The sequence below is a fragment of the Mya arenaria genome, chromosome 4 (genome assembly GCF_026914265.1).
Source record: "Mya arenaria isolate MELC-2E11 chromosome 4, ASM2691426v1".
Lineage (NCBI taxonomy): Eukaryota > Metazoa > Mollusca > Bivalvia > Myida > Myidae > Mya > Mya arenaria.
In genome coordinates, this window is record NC_069125.1 from 21,510,713 (window position 1) to 21,534,548 (window position 23,836).

The window sequence follows — 23,836 nt, forward strand, 5'->3', positions numbered from 1 at the left end:
AATACGTTATAAGTCGGCTGGTAGCGACTATATTTTAAATGAGTACTTTATTGAATGTGTTTACATATTACCTAGTTACTTTTGTGATCTATTTAATGACATTTTGCTGTCGGGTTTCTTTCCAGAAAAGAGGACGGGAGGTGTTATTAATTTCTTCTAATAACGGTTCTGTTAATGCTGTCAATGGTTACAGAGTAAATACACTGGCTAACACTTGTTTTTCAACAGTATCTACAACAATTTTAAATAAGCGCATCGTTTTGTGAAACTTATGCTACTTTTTCGGATGCACAATTCGGAATTAGAAAAGGTTGCTCAACAGTAATGACGCAATTTATATTTTAATGACAATTGTGCAAACATATATTCATGAAAATAAAGATTATATGTTATATATTCCGACATGCTTAAGTAATATCGCAATGCTTTGTGGCTTCAACAGTACAAATCTGGTATAAAAGGTAAATTACTTGGAATAGTGAAAGATATGTATGAAAATGTTAAATCCTGGTTTATCGTAAATGAGGTAGAACACATCATAATGAGCATTGGACTTATAATGGCCATAATATCGCATTTGGAACTCCTTGGCCATTTTTTATCGAAAACAACCTCGGATGTATTTGGACGGTTCACATACTCAAAAAGCGGTACGTTTAAGTCCGCTGCAAGTAGATCGCGTAGTAATTTTATTTAGCAGTTAAACTTTATGACATTAATTTTAACTATTGTGATAAATTACACAGGACGTTTTACATTGAATCAAGAACATTTGGTTGGAAAAACGATAAAGGCTATGAATACTTTATTATATAAATGCAAAGAGTATGACCTTAAACCTAAAATATTTTGTCAATTATTTATGCCTTTGTTGGCTCAATATTGAAGTGGGATTTTAGTAAGTCAAAATAAATAGAACGTATGTACATGTATTTACAATTTTGTAGGCGATTGTCACAGGTTAAAATAATCACATGTAATGCTACAGTATATTGAAAAATATGTATATATCCTTTATATATTAATAGGTATGTAATAATTATTAAATACTGCTTAAAAATTTACAACAATAATAACATAACATTGAATTTTGTGTATAACCAGGTCATTGATGACTGTAATAAAGGTTGTGTAAACTGGGTTTCTAACGTTAAAAAACTGTAAAATGAGTATGGTTTTGCATATGTATTTCATAACCCAAATATTGTACATGTTAATAAATTTATAAATGTAGAAGAAATTGATGGATTTAAACAAGAATGGTATGGAAATATAAGTACTAGTTCCGATTTGGATATGTATATTTTAACCTCCTGACCCACACCAACAATTATCTTTTATCACATGAAATACAATGTTTCCTTAAATGGTAATACCCAAGCAAGTCATACATTTATATCTCATTTTGTTTTTATAATTAAGATTTATTTCAATAAAGTATTTTTTAAAACGTGAATTTTTCTCTTGATTTCCGGGAAAAAAACATATGATTAGAAGGATATGACACTCGTCATCATATAGAACACAATCTTATTCGACGCGTCAAAGGACATTTCCTGAACAAGTTGAATAAAACTGACTATCATATGGCGACTCATGACAGATCATGACAGATCCTTTTACAATTAACAAATTTCGCAAAGACAACAGGCTCATTCTCGAAACACACTCACAAAACTATATCGATGATTTTTTTGCCAATATGACATACTGTTTACGTGACATTTCGCAAGCTAATTCCTGGAATTTTGTTGTGAATAAAAGAAGCTTACGAAAATTGTTTAGGAATTAGATATGCTTATTTAACTCGACACGAGCGTAACCTAGTGGGAAATGTCAGAAAAGCATGTGATCAGGTGAGGGTGTTTCAAGTTTCTAGTGGACACAGAATGAAATGTTTAGATGCACACTTGATGCCCTACATTGTCGTCGGAGTTATTTTACAAAATTGTCAGCTTAAATATGGTAAACCATACAATAATGTAAAATGCACAGGATTTGAAAAAAAAAAAAAATGAGTGGTTACGAGCGATTTAGATCTAAATTAAACATATCCTGTTAGAGAAAGGTAGGACATACGCAATTTACCATTGCGTACATGTACATGATAACATGCGACAAAGGAATTATATGCGATGTTGAAATCGTTAAAGGGTCAAAGAGATTCTTCATGCAGTGGACACAAATAAAATCAATGACAAAAAATCCAAACCATCTCCAGGAAAAAATAACCGTGTCTAGTAGATATTTCATAAACCGAAAACCGAAAGGACGAATGAATGACCTTTTAACTATGTTGGAAACCGCTAACCTTCAAAGAAATGAAAGCCTAAGTATGTTGCTTGTATTTGAGTATAGTTTGCCGGAACCTTCAATCAATTTGTCTCTCCTTCATAGTGCTGTCAATTACAAAAGTGATGTGGCTGACAAATACATACATGATACTCGCCATGAGTGAATGAATATTTTTTCGATGATCACATGTTAAATGAAATACGATCTTACATTGAAATGAACAAGTTTTCGGTTTCTGTTTTGATTAATTTCGGCGATTTGTTTGAATACCCCTACGTCAATTGAACGCCGATGACGTATATTGTCATTCCTACACCGGCTTGTGAACTATGTATAACTAGTTCTGCGATAACAAAAAAGGTTATTAGCTACGATTGTTTCAGTTCAAAATATTTATAACATTTAAAAAAAAAAATGATTAATGCATTTATGTTCAAATGAATAGAAGTAATAAAGTTCAAAACTAATTAAGTTGAAGAGCGCAATATTTGAAAAGTCAAACTTGTAAACAAAGCTAACACAGTTTTCGATCTGTTCATAGTATTCAATCACTTTCAATGTCAGAGTCTGATTCGCTTTAAGACGGGTCGCTTTACAACTAAAAAGTATTGTGTTTTGTCAGAACACGACCTTGGGTTCAAGGCATGGCTATGTGCATACCTTTTTGGCATTTAATTGATTTCTTACGAGGAAACATTTAACAAATTATTTGGTTCAACAAACGACACACACTAATTAAAATTCAGTTATACCAACACTGTAATATCAGTTCATAATGGTTGTTGAATAAAAGTCCGACCATGAAATAACATTAACTTTTAATAATTACAATTTTGATGATGATATCATGATAAGAATAATCCTACTTGATCCTACGAAATCCGAACGACAAAATACACACAATAAATAAAATTCATAAACATTTACTTACACTGTTAAGTCAGGTGTTAATAGTGGCTGTTGAATAAAAGTCCGACCATGAAATAACATTAACTTTTTTAATTATTACAAATATGATGATGATATCATGATAAGAAAAATCCAACTTGTTCACGATGACCTTTCAGTAATTGACAATCAAATGGCTGGTTGAAATTAACACATTCAAATACATCACATAAAAAGCATAACCGATTTCAACCAAACTTTCTGATCATTTACAATATGAAAAACACAAACCAACAAAGTTCATTTATTGATTACAGTCATAAACGGAAAAGGTTATTTTTACATTTCACCAAACACCTTTGCAATTTGATGAGCTGTTTTATTAAGTCCCACCGAAGTCATATTTGTTATCATACTAACAACAACCCCTTTAGAAAAACACAACCCTGTCCTTTCTACAGACACATCAGTTTGTCCGTCCCTTCCCTCTCCGGGCAGGATTAGAAGTACGCTACTAGCCCCTATTGCACCTCCAGTATGAGACACAAAGAAGTTCAGGGATTTACAATAAGCATAATGCTCCTGTTGAGGCCAAACTGCCCAACCCAATCCGTAACCTCCTTCTGTCATTCCATCCCATTCTGCTTCCGTTTTATCCATCTTTGTCCACATTGAGTTAACTGTTTCAGGCTTTAAGTAAGGTAACAGTTTTCCTTGGTTGGATGGGTGACGTAGACCTGTCTCTGATGGAGAATGAAACTGGTAACTGTACAACATAACGTTTCCAAACTGGCAAAGGTCCTTCACGTTCGAGATGAGCCCGCCTCCAGCCCACTTGTAAGATAGATCCACATAAGGAACGTTTTTCAAGCGTCCCTTGTCGTCCTTACGTAATGCCTGAAAAGCAATCAGTCATTTAATATGTCAAATAAGTCTATGCACTTTCATAAAAGGGTAATATGGTAACTCTTACCCATCATCTGTTTACAAACAATAGATGTGTGCCAGTTTCTTTTCCATTATATCCTTAATAATTACAACTAATTATGGAATGAATGAAATAAAATAACATAAAACTAAACATAACATACGCTCAATTCAAATGGTTTAGATACACGTTTTTTTTAAAACCTTGAATATAATAATATGTATGGTTATTAACTTTTAAACGCAAGTTTAAATTTAATTCTTTAAGAAACATTCCAGGATTAAGCAATATGCTTATCCTGACGTGTCCTCTGTTTTATCGAATATAAATGTTTAGGAGGAAAACTTGGACTATGTTGTTGTCTGATTGTGTCTTCATGGGCATTGACGGCCTTTCTGAAAAAATCTAGCAAATTATTTAACTACCTAAATCAGTGAGATAGTATTGCCCGTCATGATGTTTTTAACCAGCTTTAACCCACTGTGTTCCTGTCCCAAGTCGCCAAGAACCCTGATCAGGTTTGTATATCCCCTAACTGCCGCGGTGAGGTATAATGGCCCGCTGGTCCTCCATGTATGTGTGTTCCAGTACCAATTCTTCCAGAACCTAATTCAGGTATGTATATCCCCTACCTGCCCCGGTGAGGAATAATGGCCCGCTGGTCCTCCATGTATGTGTGTTCCAGTACCAGATCTTCTAGAACCTAATTCGGGTATGTATATCCCCTACCTTCCCTAGTGAGGTATAATGGCCCGCTGGTCCTCCATGTATGTGTGTTCCAGTACCAGATCTTCCAGAACCTAATTCGGGTATCTATATCCCCTACCTGCCCCGGTGAGGTATAATGGCCCGTTGGTCCTCCATGTATGTGTGTTCCAGTACCAGATCTTCCAGAACCTAATTCAGGTATGTATATCCCCTACCTGCCCCGGTGAGGTATAATGGCCCGCTGGTCCACAATGCATGTGTGTTCCAGTACCAGATCTTCCTGAACCTAATTCGGGTATGTATATCCCCTACCTGCCCCGGTGAGGTATAATAACCTTGGTCTTCCATGTACGTGGTTCCAGTACCAGATATTCCAGAACCTAATTCAGGTATGTATATCCCCTACCTGCACCGGTGAGGTATAATGGCCCGCTGGTCCACAATGCATGTGTGTTCCAGTACCAGATCTTCCAGAACCTAATTCAGGTGTGTATATCCCCTACCTGCCCCGGTGAGGTATAATGGCACTGTGGTCTTCCATGTACGTGTGTTCAAGTCCCAGTTCATCCAGTACTTTCTTTAGGTATACACTAAACGACTGTCCCGCTGCTTTCTCTATCACCGCGCTCGCCAACGTGAATCCGTGACTCGTATACAGAAACTTTGTGCCTGAAGGATATGATATATATATATGATGTATTATACTTTCCTTTCGTATGATATCTAATCAAGCAACGAAACACCTTTAGAAACGACTGAAAGGGGCATGCATTGTAACCTCAAATACATGGGAATGGGGGACTACAATGTACGACGATTGAAGTGACTTTTACATAAACAAAATGACACCAGACGCCATAAAATGGATACAGATAAGTGTGTGTCCTCGCTCAATGTTGACACACGCGCTCTTGGCCCTCAACACATTTTTTACTTTTATCCATGTGTCATTCACCCATTCCCCTTGTTGAAATAAAATTTGCAACTCTCACATATTTGCCGGCAGATAGTCTTTCAGCGCGTTCGCGCTTTGATTTTATATTTGGACGCAGGTGGGTGGATGGTTTAGTTGGTAGGTAGACAAGTAGGTATGTATGTAGGTAGTAAAATAAATGTCAATTTTTTATTTACAGCATCTTATTTTAGTTTAATTTGCTTCACAAGTTGTGTGTGCGGCAGTTAATCGACTATAAAACCCTTTTCAAATTTTAAATAATGTTTCACAATTAAAGATTAAAACAAATACAATTTTCATATACGTTGCATTAATGTAATATTATAACTTTATAACAATTAAAACAAGTCTACGGTACGGTGTACGGCGGCAAGGGTTTTAGTAATAGCCTTCAAAAGTAGCTTAAGTCTATTATTAGTAAGAGGCTTTGACTACCATTAGCTTATATAGCATAAAATACGATACATAACGTTTTATTTGGAAACTACTCATATGAGATCACAGCCCATATCATCGATGTCTTAATAAAGGTTTACTTGAAAGGCTTTATAACAGGGTAGAGGTGTGAGGGGTTTAGCTTATACCACCGCCTAAGAGCCTCCTATTAATCAATCCACTTCGTAGATCAAGTCCGTAATGCTACTGTTGTAAATAACCATCATTGGATGTGTAATACGTATTGGTTAGAGTTTATTAAGTAATTTCTTCGCGAAACAACGGTGGTTTCTTATTAACGAAGAAATAACTTAATCAATTCTAACCGAATTAGGGTTAGACCCTCCCAAATTGCATCACCTTTATAATTATGCAAAGCGCCTGTCAAAAAGACCTGTCAATCATTGCATGACCCCATCCCCCAAGATATTGTGACGTCATTTAAATCAGAATTAACATTGCATATGCAAACAGTAGGTATGGGTTTATGCGCATGCGCAATTAAAGCATTTTACTTATAAGTAACGATTCTTTACAAATAAGAAACTTAACATTTAAAAAAAAATAACGCCCCTGATTGGCTGAAACAAAGAAAAAATAGAGCGAAAATGGCACCGAAATGCTCAAATGAAAACTTTCCATATTTCTAAACATCAGATTCTTCGAAGGATCTTTCTTTAAAAACCTTTTTGTTCTACCAACGAAATAAAACAAAACGGAAGCATATTTATGTATAATTTATAATTTATACTACTAACCAAATGAGAATCTGACCAAACTCACGACCATCTTCGAAATCAGCCTAAACTCTCACTTTAACCAACGAAGACAGTAGTGAGTGTAAAGTGAGTACACTCCAGCAAACAATCAAAATAAACAAACACATTTCGGAGCTGATATCTGATTTCCCCAAACCATAGGCGACTCCAAAGCAAACCTACGCAAAGACTATGTGTTTTTTTAAAGAATCTGAATTGGGTAAGTTCACATACCTAGTAATCTTTTTTAATGACAAAATACGTAAAAACTGCAAAAAATAAATGAATTGTAAACTATGTGGTATTTCAGTTAGTGAGTATCAATGCATTGTACACATCGATACCAAGTTTATGTCAGTTTTCGACAATTTTCTTTTTTTCCCGCTATTTCATCATACGAAGTACAGCTCCTTTAAGTATTACATTTGCTGTTGTGAGCTCACACAATTGGTTTTTATTGATGAATATTCGCTCCATAGAGAAATATTCAGCAAAACAATAAATATCGCTTAAAAAGGATTAGACTATTGAGGGAAAACAGGTTTTGCCCCGTGCCCCCATGGGGGCATTTTGTGGACCATGATTATATCAAAGTGTATCATCTTACAAACATTTTAAGACATGTTTACGTCTTGGTCGTTGGGACGTTTGGAAACTACAGCATTTTTAAGTTCGTTACCAAATAATTTTAAACTTTCAAACATAGCTTTCACTTGTAAAATACAACCGTTTTATAAAAGAAAAAGTGTAGAGACCTGTTTTAATTCAAAAATATATGACGTAATTAAACACACCAACAGCTTTCAGCTAAAAAAAAGATGTTTCATGGCTCATTTTACTGTAATTTACGTTACTGCAAAACTTGCAATATTGTATGACGAAAAACAATCATCAAAATAATCTGCATCGATTTTATGAGAAATATTTAATTAGACATTTAACTTCAGACAGTACTGATAAAAAAGACATAATGCCAAAGTAAACTTTCACATTTATATAACGTTACATCATTAAACAAGAGGCCCATGAGGGCCTATGCTCTACTGGCATGGCTCTTGTGGTCATTTTCAATCCAGAGCATGTATGTATGGGAAATAGGCAACAAATATATAGTTCACGTTTTGTGTTTGGGTAAGCTGAAAACGTTGGACGTTCAACATCTAAGGACAGAAAGTATTGTAAATAGATTAGTTGCATGAACTATTTTAATATGTACCAAGTAAAGGTCATCTGAGGAAAAAAATGCTTGCAAAACTGTCAAAAGATCACAGTCAAGGTCATCCAAGGACAACATTGATATTTGTTTGCAAAACTACACACGGTTCAAGTTTTATTGCTGTAGCTTCAAAAAATGAAAGAAGGTCAAGAGATCACAAACTAGGTCATCAATGTACAATATCAATATTTGTTTACAAAACAGTACACATGGTCCAAATTTTATTGCTGTCGCTTCAAAAATAAGAAATTAGGTCAAAAGATCAAAGTCAAGGTCATCTAAGGACAACATAAATGCTCGTTTGCAAAACTGGACACATGGTCCAAACTTCATTGTTGTAACTTCAAAAATAAAAAAGTAGGTCAAAATGTCACAGTCATGGTTATCCATTGATAACATTGATGCTGGTTTGCGAAACTGTACAAATGGTCCAAATTTCATTACTCTAACTTTAAAAATAAAAAGTAGGTCAAAAGGTCAAAGTCAAGGTCATCTGAGGACAACATTGATGCTCGTTTACAAAACTGTACATATGGTCCAAATTTAATTACTGTAGCTATAAAAATAAAACAAGAGCTGTCCCAGTATGTGGCGAATGCCCCCGAATGTGATATTGACCTATAAACAAGGTCAGTACATGAAAAGTTGATCTTGCCTTTACATGTCAAATACATATGGCAAGTCATTTTAAATTGCCTCTGAACATAAAAAATACCACCCATATTTGACAACCTACACTCTTATGACCTTATATTCAGCATTCCATTGTGAATAAACACTAAGTGTATCTTTCACCTTAGCGGTAGGGACATGGGTCTTGCACGCGACACGTCGTCTTGGTATGTTGAACACATGTGGCAAGTTATTTTAAAATCTGTCCATACGAGAAAAAGTTACAGCCCGGACAAGACAACCTATACTCTATGTTCTTATATGCAGCATTGTGAATAAACACCTAAGTTGGACCTAGACCTTAGAGGTAAGGACACGGGTCTTGCAAGCGACACGTCGTCTTGGTATGTCGAACACATGTGGTAATCATTTTAAAATTTGTCCATACAAGAGAAAGTAACAGCCCGGACACGACAACCTATACTCTATGTCCGTATATATTCAGCATTCCATTGTGAATAACACAAAGTGTGACCTTAGAGGTAAAGACACGCGTCTTGCACGCGACACGTCCTCTTGATATGTCAAACACATGTGGCAAGTTATTTTAAAATACAGTGAAACTGCGTTCCCTCAAACAAGCGGTCGTTCGAGAACCGGCGTTCCCTCGAGGTCGGAGCTTGGTCCCGAACTTTTTTCCTTCTATTTTCATATAAAATATACCCACGCCGCATCGAAACCTAATTATGTCGAGCAGTCGAGCAATATCCTCGGTCCCAAGTACACAAATGGTACACAAAACCTTATGGCTCCCTCGAGGACATAATTTCACACTTTTTCCCGAACGCGTTTTCCAAAATAAACAAACAATTGCTAGGTGTTAAAATTTTCGCAAGTAGTAAAAATTGCAATGACAGTTGAAAGGCAATTTGATAAGGTGTGAAAAACCGTTTTTCACTGTTAAAGCATGACCGATATAAGTTGATATGGGCATTTGAGATGATAATTATGAGAAGTAAATGACGAGAAGTTAACGCTTTAGATGTGGTCAGAAGGTTCTTTGAATTCACTGCCGATGCTGACCGTGATCTTTAGACGCTCTGTACGCTGTCACGTCACATTTCGATTGAACAGTTTCGCGAAACCGACAAGATGCGCCAATCAACAATCCTTGATTTTGTGAAACTTAAATCTGACTAATGCCACAATATGTTCTGTCATTCAAATGTTGCTTGTTACGAAAATGTGCTTTTTTGTTAAAATAAACATTTCTATTTATTCATTTATTGTTTTTCTTTTGCGTTTTACATTTAGTTTACGTCAACATATTAGCGATTTCCACAACGCAACACATAATCTGTGTATTAGTAAACAGTCTGTTTGACGACTTCAAACTTAAAATACACTGAAAGATATTTCATATCAAACTGGAAAATTGAAAATCGGGTCGTTCGAAACATCGGTTCCCTAGAGGTTTTGGCTCGGTCCCTGGCGACCTCGAGCGATCGCAGTTTTACTGTATGTCCATACAAGAGAAAGTTACAGCCCGGACACGACAACCTATACTCTCTGTCCATATACCCAGCATTTCATTGTGAATAAACACCTAAGTGTGAGCTTGACCTTAGAGGGAGGGACACAGGTCTTGCACGCGACACGTCGTCTTGGTATGTGGAACACATGTGGCAAGTTATTTTAAAATCTGTCCACACAAGGGAAAGTTACAGCCCGGACACGACAACCTATACTCTATGTCCTTATATGCAGCACTCCGTTGTGAATAAACACCTAAGTGTGACCTTGACCTTAGAGGTAGGAACACGGGTCTTGCACGCGACACGTCGTCTTGGTATGTGGAACACATGTGGCAAATTATTTTAAAATCTGTCCATACAAGGGAAAGTTACAGCCCGGACGCGACTACCTATACTCTATGTCCTTATATGCAGCACTTCATTGTGAATAAACACTAAGTGTGACCTTAACCTTAGAGGTAGTAACACGGGTGTTGCACGCGACACGTCGTCTTGGTATGTGGGACACATGTGGCAAGTTATTTTAACATCTGTCCATACAAGGGAATGTTACGGCCCGGACACGACTACCTATACTCTATGTCATTATATGCAGCACTTCATTGTGAATAAACACTAAGTGTGACCTTAACCTTAGAGGTAGTAACATGGGTCTTGCACGCAACACGTCGTCTTGGTATGTGGGACACATGTGGCCTTAGAGGTATGAACACGGGTCTTGCACACGACACGTCGGTATGGTATGTGGAACACATGTGCAAGTTATTTTAAAATCTGTCCATACAAGGGAAAGTTACAGCCCGGACACGAGTTATTGAGCTGGACACACGGACGGACGGACGGACGGTGCGATTTTTATATGCCCACCTTCGGAGGCATAAAAAGGAGGTCAAAAGGGGTGGGGCGGGCTTTGGCCCCAGGGGAATAATTTCAACTGTTTTGCTAGACGGTCATCATATGATGCTCCACAACAAATATCAAAGGTATGAGCCTTGTGGTTTGATACAAGAATATTTTTAAAATATTTCTTAAATAAGTCTCTAGAAACTTGTGATCCCCGGGGCAGGGCCAGTTTTGACCCCAGGTGCATAATTAGAACAACCATGGTAGCGGACCACTAAATTATGCCATATTCAAAATAGCAAGGGTTAGCCTAGCTGTTTCAGACAAAAAAGATTTTCAAATATTTCCCAATTCAAGTATACTAAACCTGTGAACCCGGGGGCGTGGCCAGTAATGACCCCAAGGGCATAATTTGAACAAATATTCACAAGCAATTGTGTTTAGATTGATACGCGAACGGCCGACATTTCTGGTATTTGACCAATAGAGCTAAAATGGCCTCAAAATATACAGCTCAAAATCACCCAATCCCTTTTAACTGTAATTTCAACAAGGGCTAGGGAGAGTATGATAGAAAACCAACTGCACAACCAAAAATCTTGTTATCTCCCTTTAATCCTGGACTTGGCTTTACATGTATACTTTGCTAAAAATAACATTTTTTAATACTTCTACCATAATCTAGGCATGCATGGGCGGATCTGGCTGGTTTTCGAAAGGAACCCAGCTCTGATGGATTTCAAAATACTGTACAAGTTTCATTGAGATACAATGATCAAAGCGCTGAAAGCGCTGCAAGACTGTCGGTGATGTAACTGACGCAAGCAAACACTACCGCAAAGTTCTTTCAAATGAAAAGTGATCAAATGATTTTATACAAATGATGAACACTCTTTTTAAGGTAGATGAAGAAGGATAAATGTGATTATAATAAGCACAAATATATTGGCCCTACTTAATCATGTATCCAATGGCCTACAAGGTTCTAAATTCAAGTGTCATAAGTCTTAACCGCTTTAAATTAGTTAAATGCATATTCATTATGTTAAAATTGCTTCAATTTATGACGTCGCTTTTAACAGTTTCAGTAAGCAATTACATTCCTTCATTTCATTAGGGTCTGTTGAAGCCAATGTCTCTTAAATGCAAATACAATACAAACTATACCCAAGATTCAAGGGACAAAATAAAAATATAACTTTAAAATGATGCTCTTTCAAGCCTAAAAATGCCTCCCAGAACTTCTATCAACAGAGTCCACATATCTACAAAATTTGTGCTCGAGTTACTTTCTTTGGAGTTGTGACCTTGACCTCCAAATCCAAACGGGTCATCTGCTGGTCACCCCAAACCTAAATTTCAAGTTTGAAGGCCATGGTTGCAGACTTTGTCGAGTTGTCACACAGGCAAGCTTTTTGCGTTCAATGTCTCTGTGACAAATAAATAGGGCTCACCTACTGGTCAGGCCAAACCCAAAAGTCAAGTTGTTGAAGGGCCATGGGTGCAGGCTTTGTCCAGTCATTATTAGTACAACCTTTAAGCATTCAAGGTCACTGTGACCTTGTCTTTTGACCCAATGATCCCTTAAATCAATAGGATCATTTAATAGTCAGGCTTAGCCTCCATGTTGAGTTTCAGGGCCATAGGTGCAGGCATTGTCAACTTATCAGTCAGACATGCTTTGACACCTTCCTGTTCAAGGTCACTGTGACCTTATACCATATTACCCCAAAAATCAAAAGGCGTCATCTACTGGTCAAACCAAACTTTCATGTCAAGTTTGACAATAGGTCTAGGAATTGTAGAGTTATCACCCGGAAAAGCTTTGGTCTACTGTCAGACAGACGGACGTAGCAGCCAACATGTGCAAAGCAATATACTCTTCTTTTTTGAAGGGGGCATAATAAATTGAAATTTATTAAATATTTTTGTTTATTATGTTAATTAACTTACACTACATACAACAAGTTCCATTTTGATATTTTCGAATGCTCATTTATACATGTACATGGGTTTTGATCTGACTATGAACATGAAACTACATAGTGATGTTCCCTCCTATCAGTTCTAAATTTAAATAACCATGAGGAAAAAAAACATGTTTTCACTGCACCATGAATAAATATGTCAAACAAAATAAATGTCAAGTTATTCAAGATTAATTTAACACTGTTCTTTTGATGATTTCCGTGCATTCCTGACTGCAGGTTTTTCCCATTTTTCCACGCAGTTATTTCATATTGGCCTTACAAGGTCAGATCTTCAGTTGGGTCTTCATTGCCGGACACTGTCTCTTTATTTCCACAGAAAACACACTGGTGCAAGTTTCACTGCAACAACTGCAAAAATAGTTATATTATATTCTAACTGAACTCTGCATCAATAATCAATTATATTTTATTGGATTTAGGAAATGTCTTTGTTTTAAAGGGTTCATATAAATTAATGCATTTTTTTTTCAATTTAATCCATTATCATGCTGGATTCTTTGACATTGATGGTTAAAACAAAGAAGGCATATGATTTGTGTACAGATTAAACATTATTAATTATAAATATGTTCTTTAATAAATAGGCAAGTGGCAACAATTTCGCCAGTTAAAAAGCTTACATTTGCATATCTGCAGATTAATCAATTGCATTTCTTTTGCTTTGATCATTTAAGTCAAATGAGTTAGACATGATAACGCATTAAAATAAGAAATATATTTTTGGGCATCAAATTATAGTGTGTGCCTTTAATCTAGAAATAAATTTCTTCTCAACATATGCTAAATTATAAAAAAATACATAAACCAAGATTTTGATTATGACATACCTGCATAGTTAGTGGTCTCCATAACTGCTCAGAAATGCTCCCTATGACAAACTAAGAGCTGGTGTATGGCTGGGGAATAGTGCTGCTCCAACCAATAGCGCAATTCTTCCTACAGGTGGACCAGCTCCTCAATATGGTTTCTGTCATGGCAATGATAACAGTATGTAACATGCCCTTTTCTACTTTCCAGAGAATGAATCTTCCAATCTCAATTACAAATTTAAGAACAAATTTATACATATGCAAGTGTAATGTTGTTAAAAACAAACCATTTAGGTGCAACTAAACTATAAGATTTTAGGTGAGAATTGAGCCAAATCAAAACATTTAGTCATTTAAAGCTGCACTCTCACAGATTTACTGTTTTTACAACCTTTGTATTTTTTGTCTTGGAATGACCTATTTTTTGCGTAAATATCTGCAAACCAGTGATATAAGACTACTGACAAAATATTAGATTGCAGACTTCCATATTTCAGGTCGTAAACTAAGGTTTTATGGCTTAAAGCGTTACTAACGATTTAAGAAAAATGCATAAAACATTTTGAACTTAAATATAAACATTTTCTGACTAATTTATTGTCAGCAATCTTATATGAATGGTTAACATGCATTTTCACATAAATTGGCCCATTCCAAGACAAAAAATAATTAAAGTAGTCAAAACGTTCAATCTGTGAGAGTGCTGCACTCTCAGTCACAGATTGAATGTTTTGACAACTTCTTTTACTTTTTGGCTTGAAATAAGCTAATGAAAAGCAGTATGAAAACTGATGATATAAGACTGCTGACAAAAGATATGATCATGTTTTTTATATTTACATTTGTAACTTATTGTTTTATGGTTAAAAGCATTACTAACGCTTTACTAATAATGAGATTTTTGGCATAGAACATCATCTTTTGACCGTATTAAAATAAGAAATCAGTGTTCTAATATTTTCAGTTGTCTTTTTTGACTGAATTAATATAAGAAAGCAGCGATCTACTTTTTCCAGTTGTCTGTTATGACCAGTGTTCAGAAATTCGCATAAAATAATTCATTACAAGATCAAGAAATAAAAAAAGAGTTAGTAAAACAGACAATCTGTGAGAAGGCAGCTTAAACATTTAATGTGATATGCAGTATAAGCCAAGTGCAGACCTATTCACATCCTGGCTACACAACCAGTACATTTATCAGCTTTACTGATTCCAGCCAGGCACATTTATATTGGTAGACTAGCATTTTACCAATCTGTGCTGGCCAGTAAAGTTCTCATTTAAAACTTAGGATTCAAAATGTATATACCTTAGTTCATTTTTTTGCCAACTCTGTTTCAACTGAACTTCCTTAATGAATGAGAAGTTTAAAAAAAATAATTACAATATCTCAGCAAATACCTGCATTTATGTGTTTCTTGTGTAATCTGTCAGCTTTGGTAGGCTCAGGTTTCATTTTGTCCATCTCAATACTAATAATCTTCTAGTCTGATGTATTGCCATCAGATTTTTAAGTCAGGTCAGGCAGCCATTTCAGCTTGGTTCCAGGTGATTGTATCAGATGATGTTAACAATACTAGCCTTGTATCCAGGCACTTCTCAATCTGAAAGTTTACAAAAGAACATGGCCTGTAATATTTAATAAAAAAATCATAATCGTCAACCCCTGGATGATGGGTTCTAAAGTAAACCTGTGAGAAAAGATGCTACTGGTATGGTGCTTGAACCCATCACCATGTGAACACTTGCATGGAGATCTGTCAAACTGAGCTAACCGGGTAACTGATTTTTAGGCAGTTCCCAGCTTGGCTCTACAATTGACAGGTGCATTATACATTATAAAGAAAATAAATCAAACACTTGAAGCACTAGTCCAAATAATAGTAACTTGACTGATCTTTTTATAAATTTTGAAATGGCATATCCTTCACATACATTTTTTTTGTACCAAAAGTGGGTAGCTATTCCGATTGGGATTCTGGTCAGATAATTATCTAAAATATGATTTATGTACACAAAAATAAAATGCGACGAATTATTATGAGTTTGATCAGTGTTTTCCTTCATTTCATACTGTCAAAACATAATGATATAAACTGTTATACATGAAGAGCACCTGCAAGGCTGCAGTGCATAGATTTACAACAATCGGAGCATTTTGGCCATGGCCAAGTTGTTAAAATTATATATACAAAAGGTGACTGGTCTATCTCGAAGTTAACCTGAGATGGTCCAGTTGTTATGCTAGGTAAAATGGTTGTGTTTAAATGCATTAAATGCTTGTTTTTTGAAAAAGAGCTTTGCACTTTAAATGGTTATAACTAAAATATATCAAACATATAATACTTTTCTAACTACGATTTCAATATCTTTCAAACCCCCCATCTGCCTTGCACAAACCCGATTAGACGTAAGGGATTGTAAGAATCCCATATAACACGTCTACTTTTTTTAGACTATTGAAGCACATATGTTCTTTTTTGATGGTTGAGACGTTTCAGGTTAAACAACAATTCAAAATGCGAAATAATTTAAGTGAATAATCAACTCTGAATTGAAAGTAACATGAAGATGTTGTAGTGAAGGATTTGCCATATTTATATAATGTATATATATGTATATTTAGTTTTTTGGAATCGTAGATAGAGTCCGTCAATGTACAAATATTTAGACTAAGAGATGTAGATCAGCTAGATGTACCTTCCAGTCCAAATAATTGTACGTTGACAGATTTTTTTAACGATTTTTGATACAACAAATCCTTCACGTAAAAATTGTTTTGTACGACAAGTGGGTAGTTATTCCGATCGGGATTCCGGGGTTAAAGCATATTGCGTCTATAACATTTCATAAAAACAAGAAATATTACCAGATAATGTTATTTTATATAAATTCCGTAACCAAAAAGTAATATCCAGCAAATAATTATGAGTTTGATGTTTTTTCTTCATTTCATTCTGTCAAAACATAACAATATATACATGAAGGGCACCTGCAAGGCTGCAGTTCACAATTTTACAACAATCGTAACAACTCGGCCATCAATTGTAACAACTCGCCATCTTCTGTAAGCTTCGAGATAGTCAATTCCTGTTGGATACTGGCCTAGGTGTTCCCATTGTTCGGCCATGGCCGAGTTGTTACGATTGTATTATCTCGAAGCTTGTCGAAGGTGGCCGAGTTATTACGATTGGGTCAAGTTGTTCCGCTTGGCATAATTGTTGTCTGTGTCAGTCAACTTTACTTTCAATGGAAAAGTAAAAACTGTGTTTTAATGCATTAAATGCTTTTTTTTGCAAAATAGCTCTGCACTTCCATGGTTAAATATGAATATAAACCTTTATTATCTATTTCAACCATAAAATACTTCATTTAATACAATTTCAATATTTTTCAAACACTCCCGCTTTTTGCACAAACCCGGAAGAATCCCGTATAACACGTCTATTATTTCAGACTAATGTCCGAAATCGATCACTTCCTGGCAGCTCATTTCTGGATTGTCTCCATCTAAATTTAACATTTTTAGACGCATACATTGATGCCATTTTTTTTCGATTGATGTTGAAGCAATAACACTAAATACAGGTCGGTTATTTTGTAGAGGAACATGTTCGAAGTAACATTCAATTTCATTTCCGCATTATAATCGCCGCCATATTGTGTATGACTTTAAAAACTACACCCTATAGTGCAAAATAACAATAGGCATAACGTTGAAACACTGTGATAATCCGAATAACTTACTCAAACAAATACAATAGTTCGATTGCTGCTGAAAATAAATCATTTGAAACATAAAAGCTATTTAACAAAATATTACATGATATGAACTCTTTAAGCGCGTATGATTTATTTCTTAATAGCTTTCATTCATAAAATATGTTCTTTGCCGGGGTTTGCCGGGTCAGTCTTGAATGCCGGGATATGTGTGACGTCACACGGGGTGCAAACATGTGGTGTAGCTTACTATTGGTTGTAGGGTAAAATGACTTCGTATGTAAATGCTATACTTTCATTATTTTTCATTACTTTGTTCAATAAAACTCACCAAATTGCAAGTACAACTATACTAAGAGTAGCACGCAATGTTTGTCATAAAAAAGGCAATAACGCGTTAAATACACATAAGCAAGTACTTGACGCCCCGCATTCACGTAAGTAGTTCTGTTGCTACGCAGGTGGTGTGTATTAATATATTCATGTTCAATATGTCGTGTCAGGCGACTAGTCGCGTTTCTGAAATACCGCTCTCTAAAGACTGTCGGTTTGCAGCCGACAGTCTAAAAACTGTATCGTGTTCACAAGCAATTGTTTACAGACGCACTGACGCATGAACGCACATGGAACAAAAGCAAATAACAAACATTATTATTATAATATTATTATTATCACATATTCTGATAAATGCTCATGTAGAATACGTGACTTTGTAAAAACAGACGTTACAAACAATTTCTAAAGTAAACAGGACTGGATTTATTAACTTCACACTTTTCACATCATAACCCTAATCTGTTATGTAAGATTAAATTGCAACAACAAAATGAACGACCTTTAAATCTCAAGATATAGACAAACATACTAATCTGCATATAAAATACTTTGCTCTTAAATCCAATTACATGACTTGACATCTCGATAAGTCATAACACAACACTCCTAAACATTTTATGTTCATGGACTATAAATATCAATTACATTCTTAAACGGGAATACTATTGCACTTGTCAATTGAAGTTTACGTAACCATTGTTAACAAGAATATCATTAACAATGCAACGGGACTATATACTTGTAATTGTACACACTATGATAAAAAATACCGTCTAGAAATTTGCTGTACACCCTGGAAAAAAGTGATTCTTTTCATGTATTTCTCTTACATTACATTAAAACAATTTTACATTTGTTAATATTATGTGTCATATACGTGACAAATTGTTATTCTCATACATAATACCAATTTTGCATAATTTACATGAAACAGATTACTTTCAAAATCACGAATTATAGTTTATTTTTGAAAAACATTCCGCTATCATAGATGTCAAGTAACCTAATTTAATGTTCGTAATACTTTTAAAGATGCACTCCTAGTCCCATTTAAGATTTACCACAAATAATACAAATGTTTTAATAAACAAAGGATGAATACATGTCGAAAACAATTGTTCTTATGAAGGATACCAAGTTTTATTTGAAATTCAGGTGCAGATAGCACGGTATTTCTACCTTATGAGACGAAAGTTCACAGTAAATCTAAGTACTCACCAATCTAAGAAAACTGCGAGATAAGATATTACATATACTGTTACAAGCGTATTGTCAGTAAATAAATTTTCCCAAAATGCATTATTGAGTACGTAGTAAAAGGTTTATCACTAAATATTTGTGTTTGTTATGCGTGTGTGTATTGATTTTGATACTACTTGGCCCTTTTATCCAACCACTTCATTCTATATCTCGAAGTCTTAATAGGTAATTTTCATGAAAGTGTAGCCAGACGTACAATTGATAGTTGACCTGATGATCATGCCTTTTAAGGGGTGCTCTACAACTCATGTTGATACTGATATAGGAGTCCAGAGAGATATCATGAGAACCTATATTCTTTTTTGCTGAATGTGTCATATTTCGGCATACAAAGCATTCGATTTCTTCAAGAAGGTGACCGAGTTTAGACAGCGAAGCTATATGGAATAGTAATTAGTCCTTTTCTAGAATTTAAAGGGGCGCCATTGTTGTATCACATCTTATGAAGCTATATATGGCTAGTACTACCGAACAAATATCTTCTCCTTTGTTTTGACCCATCTCAATAACATTGAACATCGCCGCTTGTTATCTATACCAGTATGTATAACATGGAATACCTTGCTCAAACCACTAGAACATCTGGTGATCTAACAATGACAGTGTTAATGTCTGTCTCTTGTTATGATTAAAACAATGCCTCCATGTGAAATAATACAACATTGGCACCTTTAAGACTTGTAAGATTTTAACATATTTCTCTTAGAACAACAGGGTCTCAAAACTTTCCTGCAAAGTTGTCAATATTCCAATGGTAGAAAAGTAAACATGACATTTAAGTTATGTCATTGTTGCCCATAAAAGCCATCCAGTCCGTAGGAGTTTTTGTTTCGGGACCAGATATCAAGAATGTTGGCGCAGTTCTTTTATTGCATCCAACTTACTTGAAAAAAATCAGGGTAATCAACAGGCTTTCCCGAACATATCAGGTACTCGTGGTAGGCTTTAAGGTGTTGTATTGTCGACAAATATATGTGCAACATCCTCGCATGGTTTAAAAAGGCATTTTATCAGCAGTTTCCAAGGACCATGACACTTGACCAAGGGCAGTTTTGTTCACAATTGGATTCTTAATGAACTCTTCCCTAGTTGCCTGGCCCGTTCCATGAGCACAATTTTAAAATACTGTATTGAGTATGAATTAAAATATATATTTTATATGCCTTTTTACAATTTCTGTTGAACAAATACATATTTTTATATCATTATGTTTTAACATTTAATTGTTTGCGACTCTATTAGATTTAACCCATTTTCTACATGAAACTTAACATTAACATTTTTTTAACACTTTTGTCTAAGAAACGTAATCATGGTTACGTGGGTTTTATCACTGCTTCTAATTAGAAATAAAACCAGAATATAATGTGTGTATAACTTAAGTGATTAACTGTGAAAAGGGTATTCATAATTTACCAGTGTCAATCGTTATTATGCAAAATATAACTAAAAGTAACGTAAATTACACACGCGTTATCTGCACAGTCATAACAAAGTTTAGGGATTTATTGATTAAATCGTCTAATACGTATTTAAAATATGGCATACCTCTTTCATCAAGCAAAATAACATGACTCTATTTGTATAAACACCCTGTGTAACATTTTATTTCTATAAAAAACGTTTCTTTTTTATGTTACGTTTTAACAGTAACGTAATTTCGACAAATTCGCGCGGTATGACTTATAAGAAAACCTACTTAGAACTTAAGAGCGATGATTTACCAACTTTTATCTCATAAACGATCATTATACATGGAAGAAATAGTACAGATAAAACAAGTAACGTTTTTTTACAATTATGATATCAAAGCGTAACACATTCTTTTAAATAATTGTCCTGATATTCGTTACAGAAAAAAACTTTTTTGGGTGCCAATCTTGGGTACAGTACCTTTAACGCACTTATCACTATTCTTTAATTATAAGCACTTTAAATGTTTGTTTTTAGTTTACTAAGAAATGGCTCTGTGCGTTTTTTTTTCATTATTCAAAGGGCAATCATTTTAGATTAACTGATTTGGTGTGAACATGCATCACAGCAAACCCGTTTTACACACTCCATGTAAATTTCAATAATTTCTGTCAATCACATAGAACGAACTGCTGACAGACCACCTAAGTTTTTTTCGTTAATTAAAGGGAAATTATTTGTGAAACTGATCCGTTCCAGATGAAACATGCGCATTCACCATCACATCATGGTTGTTCACACTTCATGTAAGATTCGTAAATTGGTCACCAAGCCGACCAAGTGGGTTTTTCTACGGGTTCTCCGTTGTCCCCCACAACACATGACCACACTCTCATGTAAAATCTTGCCAACGAGAGTGATTAATATAATAACTTGTTTTACAATCGCTGTAAAAAGTATGTTTAAACTGAAATAAGTTACATAGTCATGATTCTGGATGAACGGAAGGAAATCTCCAAATCTATATCCCTCCGCCGAAATATTCGGAGGGGGGGGGGGGCAGAAACCTATAGATTAATAATTGGTGTGATTCTATACGCATTGTTACAATCGAGCTAAAATAAATTAGTTTTAACTAAATCCCTACCGTTTGGAAACACTCAAGCTAACTTCTACCGCGCTTCACTCTGACATTGACATTTTCATTAACGTTTATATCTTTTGACCAAAACATATGCTCAAAGGCACGTTTCAAAATAGAGTACATCCTCAAGTTATTAATATCCCATGGACCGCACAACGAACAACACTGGAGTAGCCTGTTGTTTCAGACACACATATATAATGTTTACTTTTTGGTAAAATGTTTCCTGATAATAAACGATCAATCGGCAGACGGTGGATAGCATTTCCACCTTGATTTTTTTCGACCCTTGTTTTGTATTCACATCTGGGAGTGCAATCTGACAATATCAAATTTACATTAGGTTAAATTGAACCGGACTTAGCCTTTCCGCTTAAAATATATTTTGTCTGTCAGATGTAAAATGCCTCCAGCTTTTCCTCTCCGCAGTGATGAAACTTGTTCGCATGTGCATATTGCCTTTTGTGATCACGTGTACCAAGTAACAAAGTAATATCATTCATTTGAGTTAGTTTGTCAGGTTTCAAATTTGACGATGCCGAAAACGACTCGTAAGTTTTGACAATACAATGATAATTTCCTTCAAAACAACAACAACAGACTAGCAAATATAATGATTACACTTTGAACAAACCTGGCTTATGAACAAGCGGATCATCTTTGAACAGTGTGAGGCTTTCATTTACGGTATTGTAGTGCTCTTTGATGTAGTATTCTTGCAGTGCAAATTCGTTCGTCTGCTTCCCATCACTGTCTATTACGTCCTATAAAAATATAATTCATTTAATCCCTTGTACTTAATTGTGTCTCAAAAACGTGTACATTTGTCTTTGTTCAAAATTGTTTTTGTCTACAAAATGAAGTACGTGTTTACTTGAAATTTTCTTTTAAATTTATCTACTGAAATCTCATTCGTACGTTTGCTCTTTATAACAATCTTTTTGAACCTCTTAAACATGATTTTCATATTGTTCGAAGATCTTCTTTATTGTAGTGTTTTCTCTGATTAAATTATCCCTTGTAGCAGTTCAGAATGTTATTGTCTAAGACGATGTTAATAAACAGTATGCTCATGTACATAACTGGCACATTATAATTTTGTTTTGCACAGGCAGTAAATGATTTTTAATTACCAGCCCACCCGTTTTCCATTCCGGAGAAAATAAGCAACAACCATATAATTACAATTCACGAACACTGAAGACAGTTTATTTTCTGCCAAACGCATAAAACTCTTAAGGGCAATAATTTCCTTTGCGAAAATTTAATTATGTTTTAGATGGAGAAAAACGATCCGTGAATAACGATGAAATTTGAAAATAAAATGTAAAATAAACATTGTTAAGTACTTTTCTGTACGAACAAAGGTTGTTTGTTCCCGATAAACTTCCCTGGAACAAAACTACGTGCCAAGCTGTAACGTTGAAAGCACCTTAAATCAAATACCAAACTTGATCTTTCAATACTCTTAAAATCTTATGAAGTTATGACAAAAGTAGTAGTAGTACACTTTTTCTTTCAACACAGGTAAGTTTACATACAGCTTAAGCTATCAGTGTTTCTGAAGATAAACTGGAGAAATATGAATACTCGTCGTTGTCGTCGCCGGCGTTGTTTAGGCGGCGTGCAAGCACTTGCCATAACTAAAATCAAAGCGCTTAAAGCGTTGAATGGCTTTCGGCCTGCAACATTTTGTGAGTAAAGTCATGTAATTGGAAAACATATGTATCAACATAAACATCTAAAGATAGTATATGCTCGCTCATAATTTCCTTCGCAAAAACTTTTATGTTTAATGTTGATTCTCAATAAGATCATGAAGTATAAGTTACTTGATATGTGGAATACGCCAAATAGTTACTTATAAGATATGGAGTTATACTCAAAATCATATAAAACCTTATCTGGAGCTTTGGTTTCATAAACAATGCACTGCCACAGATAAAGCATTAAGGAATTTTGAGTCAAATCTGCTCTACACTTCAAACTT

At 35.1% G+C, this 23,836-nt stretch overlaps 1 protein-coding gene across 1 annotated transcript in view; it reads right to left on the bottom strand.

Annotated features, from left to right (window-relative positions):
* Positions 1-2,181: 2,181 nt before the first annotated feature.
* LOC128230584 (serine beta-lactamase-like protein LACTB, mitochondrial) overlaps positions 2,182-23,836 on the bottom strand; it is a 121,836-nt gene continuing 100,181 nt past the window's right edge. Inside the window, 4 exon segments of the mRNA XM_052943001.1 lie at positions 2,182-4,073; positions 4,076-4,080; positions 5,323-5,488; positions 22,481-22,610. Coding sequence (XP_052798961.1) covers positions 3,523-4,073; positions 4,076-4,080; positions 5,323-5,488; positions 22,481-22,610 — 852 coding nt within the window. The 3' untranslated portion in view covers positions 2,182-3,522.